At 42.2% G+C, this 12741-nt stretch overlaps 1 protein-coding gene across 2 annotated transcripts in view; it reads right to left on the bottom strand.

The window, feature by feature from the left end:
* The window catches only part of Sgcd (sarcoglycan delta), a 538890-nt gene that overhangs the window by 123230 nt on the left and 402919 nt on the right, over positions 1-12741 (bottom strand). For both annotated transcript variants that reach the window (XM_045151666.1, XM_004657469.2), the window contains exon 5: positions 8813-8932. In XM_045151666.1, coding sequence (XP_045007601.1) covers positions 8813-8932 — 120 coding nt within the window. The remainder of the gene's footprint in view (positions 1-8812; positions 8933-12741) is intronic.

Below are 12741 nucleotides of genomic sequence, written 5' to 3'. Positions count from 1 at the left end.
TTTTTAATGTTGTTGGAGAGTTGTGAGCTATTCTCCTGACAGCCTTTCAAATGAAACCCCATTATTATTTCTCTATGGTAGAACTGTAGTTTTTCTCATTAAGTATCTCTGGTTCATTAGGTCAGGGCTATTCACCTGAAACTCTTTTATAGTTTTCTTACTGCATTATTTACGGGAAATGTATTTTTGTGGTCCAGTACATTGTTCCTGTATCTCTGTAAATAATAAAACAGCTTAGGAATGGAGCGCACAGAAGGATTACACAACCAGCAGTTTTTTATATAGCTGAATCCCCCAACTCTTATCTTTGGTAGTGATAACAGGAAGTAGGAGGCAGGCTCTGGAAAGTCCCAGGCTCCTCTGACTTTTCTGTCCAATGCTATTTGTATTGATAGGCTCTCCTGTCTCAAGGATCAATGTCCTAATCATTCAGTTTTCACCAGCTTGTATGAGGTGCCAGCTCCCCTCCACTCTGTAGTGGAATCTCTCTCATGTATGTTCTCTGATTAAATACTTCACAAAGGAAGAGAGGAAATGGAGGTAAGGCAAAAGGAGAGGAGGAGAGGCTGGTAAGTAATATGGGGAGAGCTGTCCGTGGCACACAGCGAACAGGGCGGGAGGAAGCTGCATTGTATTCTGAAACCCTTTGGATCCTCCTGGCTGCTGAGGTAGAAGGCCGAGTGGATTAGGTAAAGGACACTGCACCCAGCCCTAGGCTCCTTCAGGTGTAGCAGGAGAGCAGTTGAGACCCTCAGCAACTAGCTCCCGAGGCTCCATCACAGAGGGGCGTGGGAAGGGGGCTGGTGAGAGAAGGGGCGGTCTGATCAAGCTAGGGAACAGTTCCTAGACCAACTTCTTCCTCTTCTTTTTTTATTCAATTTTTTCAAGGTAGGGTTTCATTCTAGCTCAGGCTGACCTGGAATTCACTATGTAGTATCAGTCTGGCCTCAAACTCACAGTGATTCTCCTACCTCAGCTTCCCCAGTGCTGGGGTTAAAGGTGTGCGCCGCTATGCCCAGCTAGACCAACTTCTTGGCTGTCTATCTGTTTAAGTTGTGTGGATGTCCCTCTGTCCTTTTCATTCCACTGGCTTTGTGACTGGTGCGTCCCTCTGGACAGCAAACCTCTCCAAGGCAGAGGTCAAATTCCAAGCCCCAGGTGAGAATCCAAAATTCATACCCCCTAGGACATGTGAGCTATTATTCATGTCTGATTTCCTATAAAAATTTGTGTTAATAATGCCACAGCTGTGTGATTAAGAAGGCTCACAGCAGGCTGGAGAAATGGCTTAGCAGTTAAGCACTTGCCTATGAAGCCTAAGGACCCTGGTTCAAGGTTTGATTCCTCAGGAGCCACGTTAGCCAGATGCACAAGAGGGCACACACGTCTGGAGTTCATTTGCAGTGGCTGGAAGCCCTGGTGCGCTCATTCTCTCTTTCCCTGCCTCTTTCTCTGTCTGTCACTCTCAAATAAGTAAATAAAAATAAGGAAAAATTTAAAAAAAAGAAGGCTCACAGCACCAAGCATATCTGCAACTCCTGTCATTCCTGGCAGTCCACATTCAATTATTAACCAAATAATTTTAGCACAAGATGATCTTTCCCAGGTGTCCTCGATTCTCTTTCTGTCTTGTTTGGTCTTTATGAGTTCTCAGCCACAGCAGTAATGTAACTTAGGGGTCAATTCTCCCTCCCTCATTTTCCTGATACCCTCAGATTCATTGCAAGGCATCCCAACATTCAGAATCTTTCGTCCACTTGAGGAGGAGCTATGTCAGAGCCTTTCATGTCAGACACTGTTTTAGACTCCATGAAACCAAACTTTCCCCTGCCATGAGGCTTGCATTTTCAAGAGGAGCGACGGAAAAAAAAATAAACATATGCTATGTTATATTGTAATAACTGGTCTAAGGAGTAATAAAATAGAATGAAGGAACAGACCAGGAATCAGTGAAATTTTCCTGTAAATGACTATTGAGTAAATACTTTAGGCCCTGTGCAGCATATGGCTTCTATCCTGAGTATCACCTCCGCCATTGTATAGCACAAGCAAGCACACCCAGCGCATCAGCAGATGGCCTCGGCTGGCCTCTCACAGCATATCATTTTAAGTCAGGCAGTAGTTTTGTTCGGATTTGGTTCCAAATGAGGGTGCAGAGTGAGAACATCTATAATATTTATAAAGGAGTTAAGGAAGGTTTCTCTGGTTAGGTGATATTTGGGCCATTCCTGTGTTCTACAGTCCCCAGTAGGATCGTTACAATTTGTTTTGATTGAACCCCTCAATGACTCTAAGGAATAATTGACACATTTCTTTGTCCATCAACTGTTCCTCTCCTGATAACAAGATCCATTTTCCCTTGGAGAGCTGCCCTATTTCACTTGCAGCTATTTTAACCCCAGTTCTGATTGTGTGCTCACTGCCTGGCATAGCTTGTCACCCTGTACTCAGGGACTGGCTCTGGGATAAGTAAAAGTTTTGTTGGATTCATATTAGGTTTCCTAATATGTAAATATGTAAATATATAAATATAAATCTATATGTATATGAGAGAGAGAGAATGTATGGGCTCACCAGGGCCTCCTGCCACTGCAAATGAACTCCAGATTCAGGAGCCATTTTATGGAATCAGCTTTATGTGAGTACTGAGGGAACTGAACCCAGGTCAGGAGGCTTAGCAAGCAAGCGCCTTTAGCCACTGCATCTCTGCAGCCCTTTGTACTATGTTTTATATTAGGAAGGGAAGACCTCTCTCTGCATACCAGCAGAGCTGAAGACAGAATACGAGACTAGGAAAGAGATATGAGACAGGGCAATAGAGAAACAGGAAGTTTTGCTCTCATTGTGTGAACTGCTGACAACTACCACCATGGCTTTTGCATCAAGACACACAGTGATTTTCTCAGATCTCTCTTGGAGTTGAACGTAAAGCACTTGTAACCAGGTGAGTTTTTCAAAGTTATTTATTTATTTAAAGAAACAGGTAGATAGATTAGATAATTGAAAGAATGGTTGACCAGGTTCTCTAGCCACTGCAAATAAACTCTAGACATATGCGTCACTTTGTTCATATGGCTTATATGGGTTCTGAAGAATCAAACCTGGGTCCTTAGGCTTTGTAGGCAAATGCCTTAACCCCCAAGCCATCTCTCTAGCCCCCAGGTGAGTTTTGAGTGACGCATGTAATGCTTTGCCATTCTCACCCATGCAAATGCTGTCTATACGTCCTTTTCCCTCCCTAATGAGTATACAGGACCTACTTCACATACCTCTAATTGAAAGCTGACGAGTTTTGACCTTTCTCTCCTCCCCACCCAGGTGGATTCTTTAGTTACCTCTCCTGTCTCTCTTAGATAGTGTTCCCTTCTTGCTCTCTCGGATGTCTTCATGTTTGTCTTCTCTCCCAGGCTAAACTGAGACTATCCTAGGCCAGCAGAGGCAACAATGTGCGTCTGCATATCCATGCCACCCCCCCCCCCCCCCGTGTCAGTGAACTGGAGATATTACATATGCATGTGTATGCACAAGTATGATGGGGACACACCCACTGCATGAATGAACGCTGTGATTAGCCTACTCCTTTCATCATGATTGCACACTGCCAGCCTACAATAAAGAGTTTTATCAAAAAATAAGAAAAAAATTAAACTGTTAAATGCATCATTTGAGTGGCCCTACACAAAGTAAGTTAAGCATCAAGCCACATTTACATTTCTATAAGTTTTATGCTAATTAAAGTGGTCTTAGATTTAATTAAACATGTTTTTTATATAGATCATAATGTACCTTGGATAATTAACATCAAGCAGCAATGACAGGGCATATTTAAAAACCAGACTATAAACAGACCTGATTAACAACTAGAATAGCACTTTGTAACTGAGCTTTGTTTATAAATGTTGTTATGTCCAATTCATTGATCAGCAGAGTTGGCTAAGAGTGAAAGCAAAAAGTCATATTTCCTCTGTAGTTGCTATGAAGATGTCTCTTTGGTGACCTCCCTTTTATGTTGTTTGGTTTCTTGCAGCTTTGGAGACAGTGTTCTTGTCCATTATCTGATAGGAGGGTTCTCTCCTGAAAGCTAAGCAACATTATACCTCATCTTGCACAATCATCCTACACCTTTTTGGTAATTACATTCCTCATTACAAGCTTATATTCTGCTAGGCATCAGTAAATAGTCTTGTAGCCATAGAAAAATAGGGCTTCTCTATGCACAATGTACTGAGCTCTGCCCCTGAATTCCCAATGCCATAGGTCTGCAGAACTGCTTCAGTTTGCACTCTAACAAGTAGATGTAGCTAACGTTAAGTTCCTTTATCCAAGAACCACATTGTGAGGTGTCTCAGTTAGTGGAGAGAGAGACCCTAAAGGATCAGGGTCTTATTATGTACCTTGGATGCTCTGGAATGTTCTATATAACCCAGGCTGGACATAAACTCACAATACCCCTGCTTTAGCTTCCTCAAGTAAATTCTGTGACTAAGAGCACATGCTGCCAAGTGTGGCCTCCTCCTTTTTTAATTTTGTTCTTTTCTTTCCTATTATATAGGTGTAAACTAAGGCTCAGAGGGAAAAGTCACCTTGAACAGGGTCACCTACTCCCTAAGAAAAATGAGCAAGGGATTCAAACCCAGTTATCTCAGGCACTACCATAAAATGTACTTCAAGAGCAAAAATCTCCCAGGAGCTTTGGAGTTGTCTAACAACTCAAAAAGACAAACTTCTCATTAAGCTTAAAATGAAATTCCTAAACCTCTCATTCCACCATATGGCTAAATCCCAGCTGGCAGGAAACTCATTTTTACAATACACTGGGCTCTTTTCTCTGAGTAGGTTGATGTGAGTTTTGTGGGGTGGTTATTTCCAAACCGGACAAAAGCAGTGGTAATGCAGCAGAAGTTATTTTGATGTTTCCTTTATACATCTTGACACACAAAAAGCAAATGCTTCTAATGATGAACAAAGACAAGCTTTATAAATTGTTCTCTATCACTAACAACAAAATAAGTGCCTGCTTTTCTATGACTGCAAACTACAATCATTTTTCCATTTTGAAGTCTAAGTAACTGTAAAGCAAGGGGGGAATTCATAAATGATAGTCTAATGGAATTTTGTACAATAAGATTGAGCCAAAATGTTTGAATATTTAAAATAAAATTATTGTAAATCTCCCTCTCTCCTTTGCTTTCACTTTATTTCTTTTGCTTTTTACTTTCTTTGCAAAGTCAGGTTTTAATATACTTATATCATTCTGGCAGGAGACACCACAATTTCTTCTCCTAGCCAATGATTTTAGACCTGGTAATGCACAGTATTCTTGAATAAAAGCATAGCCTAAGGCTTTGTGCTTCCCTGCCAACTTACAGTTAATGTGGAAAAGGTCATTTCTGCAAATAGGAAAGAAGGTTGTGAGAGATGAGAATGTTGTAGAACTAATATGTTTATGTGTAGTGGACTGCATTGAGTGGAGAAAGAAAAGGAATGGGTTTGAATGTGTGTATGATCAATACTCGCATATTATCTTGGGCAAGTTTCTTCACATTTTCAAGTCAGTTTCCTCATCAGAAAATAGGACTAGTGAGAGGACTCAACTCAATTCTGTCGCCTGCAACATAGGGGTGAGAAGGTGTTGTCTACTTCACAAATCATTTGTCAGGCATATCTTTAATAATGCTTATCAAGGATGGTAACTGGAACATAGCATGTGGTATAGACTTAAAAAAGAAAAAAAAAGATTAGCCATTTAAGGGATTTATAAAAAGAGGTCTACGTGGTCCAAAGAGGCCACGGAAGTAGAAAGCATGAAACTACTCAGCTGAGATCCCAGGGTCTGACAATGCCCACTTCACTACATTCCAGAGCCGTCTTGGTCTTCCATTTACTTTGCCTGCTGGGGCTCTGTATGAAACTTGGTCCTGTTTCTGCCTCAGGCAAACACTGCTCGAAAACATGCTCTCTAGCTCCTCTAATCTTACAGATAGGAATACAGAAAAGGCCCTGAAAGACAGAGATAGTTGATTCAGATTCCTTTACAGTCCAGAGCTCAGATTTCCTACCTCACTGCCTCCACAGGCTGCATTCTGCTTCCCACCACCCTTGTGGATAGTCACCGGTCTCTTAACTGATGAGCTGACAGTGCTGGCATGTTAAGACTAAGAGACGTGTAATATGGCGAGTGAGAGTGACAGGGGAGTCAGAGACAATAATATGTGGCCAGTCGGGGGGGAGACTAATGAAATATGTGTGGGTGTGAAGTAAGACTATGATAGTCACTCAAAAACCACTGGCTTCAATGGGTTGCTTGAATATTCAAAATTCAGGCAAGAAACTAGGGCTGGGAGATATAAAACTCATCTGACAAGAAATTTGAACATGACTATGAATTATATGAGAAGTAGAAAAAGACACAGAGAGGGACAGACAGGCATTGACAGGCTGAAGTGAAGGAGATAGAAAAAAAAAATGAAAGAAAAGAATGCAGGGCTGGAGAGATGGCTTAGTGGTTAAGTACTTGCCTGTGAAGCCTAAGGACCCCGGTTCGAGGCTCGGTTCCCCAGGTCCCACGTTAGCCAGATGCACAAGGGGGTACATACGTCTGGAGTTCATTTGCAGTGGCTGGAGGCCCTGGTGCGCCCATTCTCTCTCTCTCTCTCTGTCTGTCTGCCTCTTTCTCTCTCTGTCGCTCTCAAATAAATAAATAAAAATGAACAAAAAATAAATTAAAGAAAAGAATGCAGACAACAAATAATTCAAACAAAAAGACCTTATAATAATTTAAGGTAACAGCTAACACGGATGAACGAATGCTTGGTACTTCAACCAGCTTACCACTGTATGTAGGTGATTTCATTTAATCTTCTCAACAAGCGAGGAAGACAGATACGTCCATTATGCTAGTTTTGTGCTAAGTAAGTACAAAGAGGAGAGACAACTTGATAAAGGTCACATAGCTAATGGAAGGTAGAAATGGGGGTAAAAGAATGGGTGCATGTGAGATTCTGAGCTTTTAACCACTATTATCCACCACCTTGTAGGGAGGAAAGTAGGAATGATGGAGTTATTACTGACAGCAGAGAAGCATGAGCTGCAACAGCTGCCGTTGCACTCCTCAGCCGACAGCCATGGTGCACTGGGCACTGCGGTAAGTGCCACAAACATGGCCGAACATGGCCCCAGGGTCTGGGAGGTAGCTCAGTGGATAAAGGGCTCACTGCACAGTCTAAGGACCAGACTTCATGCCCCCAACACCCATGCAAATGCTAGGTGGGTGTGATGGCCATCTTTAGCCCCAGCGGATAGGAGGCACAAACAGGGGATCCTCATGACAAGGTGGTTAATAACTCCATGCCTTGAATCCATAAGCTCTGGGCTCAAGCGAGACTCTGCCTCACTGAGTAAGGTAGAGAACAACCAAGCAAGACAGCTGACAGCCTCTGGCTTCCACGTCCATGCATGTGTGCTCACACACTTAAAACCATGCAAGTAGAACACACACACACACACACACACACACACACACACACACACACACACACAAAGAGTGTGGTGTCACTTAACCTTATAGACAAAATAGACAAATCTGGGTGGTAAAGGTTTCTCACTTTCTTGAGCAGAAAAGGAAATGGCTTGATGCCACAGAAGTGCCCAGAGTCAGTCAAGAAGCAGTAGGTGGGAGAAATGTGAACAGCCAGCTGCACTGTAGTTCCAGGTCTTGAACACTACACTCAGCCCCTTCATGTTGCAGCCTTAGAGGTACACTAGCTGCGTGGTCAAATTCAGTGACTCCAAACAGGCAGATCATACAAATGTCTATAACCATTGTTTTTCTTTTGCTGATGCAGGGTCTCACTCTCTAGCCCAGGCTGTCACCCACTATGTATCTCAGGATGGCTTCAAACAATCCTCCTGCCCTAAGATTAGCCTCATGCATACTAGGGTTACAGCTAAGAGCCACCACTCCTAGCTTGTAAATGTTTGGAGTACTGAATTCTCAAGCACTTGTACCATAGCTTTGCGTTCACTGAGTCATGGTTGCATCTATAAACCTAATTTTTTTTAAACAGTTTTCTGTATGACTCGTCATTTGCAAGAAGGTTTAGAAGTCACCTTATTCTGTATACGATCTTGATGCATTAAGCAAAAGTGCAAGTTTGCGAGAAAAGTATGTGGTGTATTAATAATTTCTGGGATAAGCACATAGCCCATCCAAAGCTTACTGTTAAAAGATGCATCAAAGTGATGTCAGGGTGTAAAAACAGTTTATCACAGAGGTTAAACTGTTTTGCTTTAAGAACCCACAGTTCTGGAAGATGTAAGAAGTCTAAGAGCAGGTGGCAGTCTGATTGGGTTCTGAGGATAGGCTCTCTTTATACACACACACACACACACACACACACACACACACACACACAAACACACACATATTGCCAAGTTCTTATTGTTTCTTCATATTCTGGAGGGGAGCAAAAAATGGGGGGAGAGGAGAGAGGAAGGGAGGGGGAAGAAGGAGGATAAGGGAAGAGTATGTGAAGAGGAAAGGAGTAGAAGACAGTGGGAAGGGAACCGGGAGAGACAGCGAATCTTCTCATCCCCCTGTGAGGGCACCTGTCTCATTAATGAGGCCCTGGCCTCATGAACTCATTAACTTGGCAAAGGTTCAGCCTTCAAACACTGTCACACAGGGAGTTGGAACGTCAGCTGAAGCACTTTGGGGAGAGGGCACAAGGATCTGGTGCCTTGTGTTCAGTTATAGTTCCTTTAAAATCTGCATCATACTATCAAACCCGTGTGATGTTTCTGATCTCCTTACCTAAAACCCTCAGCCTCTCGGCTCCCACCACCACCTCATTGTCATCTGCAGAAAAGAGCAGTTTTCCAGAAACGGTTTTCACTTCAAACTTTTTGCCATACGCTTCTACAGCTTTGGGACCTAAGAGGAAGAGAGAAAGAGGAGGAATACATTAGTCTTGCCTCATTTGATTACACAAAGCTTTTCCTAGGATATATGAATTTGACATGACTGTATTTGACTTCAGTGTTAAATGGATGGGTTTTCAGAAGGTGACCATGAAAATCAGTGTCTTGACTTGAGTCCTATCTTGTCATTTATTTCTAATCATATGCTCCTGGGCTATGATTTTAAAGACCATTCTGTCCTCCTTCTAAACAAATGTTTGAGTGGACATTCTTTTCTGGGAGCCATTAAATTAGTGAGAAACAAATGTGACTTTTGGTCAACGGTCTCAAGGTACATAAGATCACTATTTCTTGAGGCAACTGCCTGTCTTGGCCAGTTATAAGTAACTATGAGAAAGAATTCTTTCAAGTGCAGCTAAAATCTATCTGGTTTTTACCCTTGACCCACCAACTGCATTGGACACCAAACAAAGTTATTTCCTCAGTAGACAGAGCATTTCCAAGCAGAAATGTCTATACTAAATTGTAATTAACTGCCTTTGAAATTGTTGAATCTTTTATAGTAGGAGTTCATTCCATAAAAAAAAAAATATACACTTAGAATTGATTGTGGGACAACACATGCTATTCTTGAGAGAGGGCTGTCTACATGGAGTGGTAAGACAAGACCCCGGTTTCATCATGCCTGGATTCTTTGTGATGGAGACTTATCAGATTCACAATGTATTAATAAATCAGAAAACTGGAGGCCTGGGAAATTGTACAGCAGGTGAGATTGGTTAGTTTGTCTGAATTCCTGACAGGAAACATTTGAGCTGCAGCTCCACTATGCCAGTATTTTGGATGGCTCTCAAAAGCTGAAACAACAACAACATCAAAAACTCATAATTACCCAAGGGTGTGGTCAGCCTCATCAAATCCAGCTCTGATTTTAAAAGTATATGTTTGGGTCTAGAAATCCCTGAAGTAAATTTTGGGGTCAGAGTCCAAAAGTTTGATATTTTTCCAAAGAGGTACAGAGAACTCCAACATAGCATTATGTTTCTTTTTGTGGAAGTTTTAAAGAGACTAGTACTTTAAATAAATAATAATGAAAGAATATTGAATGCCTTACAGCCAATAAATACCAGAATCATACCCAGAAGTGAATAAGTTCTGTCTATTACTCATTATAGGGAGGAAGAAATTATGGCTCACAATATCATGGAACATTCTAGAAGCAGTTAGAAAGGATTCATTGTGGGACTTGGACTTATGTTACATTATTTCCAGGAGGGCTTAAAGAAGCAAGATTTAGATAAAACACTTTTAAGGCTTGAGAATTATTTCTTTGAGTGGGTATCTCAATAAATCTTACCTGGAAGTAATAAAGATCAACAATGCCAAAATGGTGATGAATAAATGAGTTATTAGCCATAGTAAGGGGTGTGTGAGTGCTTTTTGGCCTGGATAATGTTGATGTTTTTGTCTGTGCTCATACATGATTACTTTTGTGTTGTGTCGTGTGTGTGTGACATACATTTCTCATATTCTTAATATTCCCAGATAGGTAGATAGGTAGATAGATAGATAGGTAGATAGATAGATAGGTAGATAGATAGATAGACAGATAGATAGATAGATAGGTAGATAGATAGATAGATTATACATAGATAGACAGAAGATAGATAGATAGATAGGTAGGTAGGAAGATAGATAGATAGATAGATAGATAGATAGATAGATAGATGGATGGAAAGAAAGAGAGAGTTTTTTTTGTCCGGATTCATCGTGGACACTGTCTACCCGTGCTCTCTGAAATTATTTGAGCTTGTGCAGGGGAATGTGAAGCCAGGTCGACAGAACCACACTAGCCCCCGGCATACCTGAAGTCTTTCTTACTTGTCAGGACTACAGGACTTGGAATCAAAAGACAATGCCCTCTCTCTCCTTTTGGTAGTGTGACTTTGGCCAAATCATTTCATCCACCTGCACCTCCATTTTTGTCTCTATGAAACTCTACCAGCCCCTCCTCTACGTGCCCTGTGCAAGGATCAAGTGCCTTGACTTTATACAGAGAACTTTGTAGGCAGAGAAGTGCTGTGAGATGCAGCCGTGGCTCTCGTGGTCATCTTTATCATTGTCATCACCGCAATCAGCATTTTCCTACTGCAGTGGTTTCAGTTCACTGAAGATGATGATGGTGAGTACCTCTTAGCATGCTTGTCTCATTCCCATAATCACACCGATTTGGCAGACTTCTCTTGACAGGAAAGAAATTTGCACAGGATCAACAGCTCCTTAATGAGCCAGAGACCGCAACAGCAGAGGTCATACAGTGTGTATCAACATAGTGGGTCCTGGTATCATCTCACTCCACTGTCCTCATGCAGGCAAGGAGACAAAGCAGAGTGAGGCTACAGCTCTCTCAAGGTCAGGGAGCGATAGAGGATCTATCTCTTGAGTCCAGCTCACAGAGTGTTGCACAGCAGACATGGGATGCCCACTTGTCTAGGAAGGTGAAGGGGGCTGGAGACAGCATGTCTAGGAGAGCAATGGATGAGCTCTCTGAGCATGAGGAAAAGTAGAAAGCCAGAGACAAGCATCATAGGGAAATACTGAACAAGCAGTCATATGTAAGGAGGATTTACAATAAGTATTTCTGTTAGGGTTCATATATTGCTGTCTGCTTTTGTTTCTGAAGTGGGGAGAGAAGTACTGGGGATCAAACCCAAGGCTTCATACATGTTAGGCAAGTGCTCTACCATTAAACCATATCCCTAGTCTATAGTTATCTTCTTGACAGTATCAAAACTTCAAACAAAATAAATATACATCCCCTGTCAATATTAGAAAGCCTTTTACTTTTATGAGGTGGGGAAGATGAAGAAGAAAAGTCCTAATGATGAATAGATGAATGACCTCAAGATGTGCATCTGGGAAGGACAGTCAGCCCACAGTGAATCTAGCAATGTGGGGGTATGACAATGGGTTACAAATACTTGTCCCTTGCCTCCATGAAGTTAAGCAGGACCATCAGACTTGAACCTAGGGTTACTGTGTATAGAACTGAGCTCACTCCCAGACTTATGAACAGAGTGGGATTCTTGTATAGTGTACCAGAGATACCACAGCCATCAGAGCATACAGAAGTAATTAAGTTGTCTGGCTTGTCAGGTCACTAAGGAAACACAACATGGAATTTACCAAAGGCCAGAACAATTTGCATATCTAAAGCTCAGGGACTGGTTAGTTGAGCCAAAAGCCTACACAGCAACTGCTGGCTAGATGGTGCAGCCAACTTGTCTTTTGTGATTTTGCCTGAGGCTGCCAAAGTTCCCTGGACATGGCTGGAGTCTTACAAACTAATTCTAGAGGGAGATGCCCCTGGAACTGGAGACTGCTCAATGGGCCTGTGGTTGTCCTTGGAATAGGACGACATCATGACTTCTAATGTGGGTGGCTGTGTATGTGTGAAGTGGCTCTTAAACACCCCAACATGAAGGGGAGCCCTCATGGTGATGGCTCTGCCTCTGCTGTGATGGGGATGGAAAGGCCTGGTGGCTACTCCCTCAGTTTTTTCCCACCATTCCCATTCCCACCACTGTTTCCTTGCCAGAAGACTTCATGTCTGGATTCACTGTGAGGTACAGCACTGTAGATTAATTGAAAGCAATGTTTTGTGCAAAAAGATGACCTGAACTTCTAACATTAGACTTTCTGGTGTGCTTTTGAGATGTTTTTCAGGTAGGCAGAAGCCTATGGAATCCTCAGGGTGCTCCTTAGTAGAACCTACTGCTTGGAAAACAAGAGTAGATTGCTTTCTGGTAAGCACACTGCCAA

Source organism: Jaculus jaculus, chromosome 6 (assembly GCF_020740685.1).
Source record: "Jaculus jaculus isolate mJacJac1 chromosome 6, mJacJac1.mat.Y.cur, whole genome shotgun sequence".
In the NCBI taxonomy this organism is placed as follows: domain Eukaryota; kingdom Metazoa; phylum Chordata; class Mammalia; order Rodentia; family Dipodidae; genus Jaculus; species Jaculus jaculus.
Note: the sequence above shows the minus strand (reverse complement) of the source record. Positions and strands in the feature narration are given on the sequence as shown.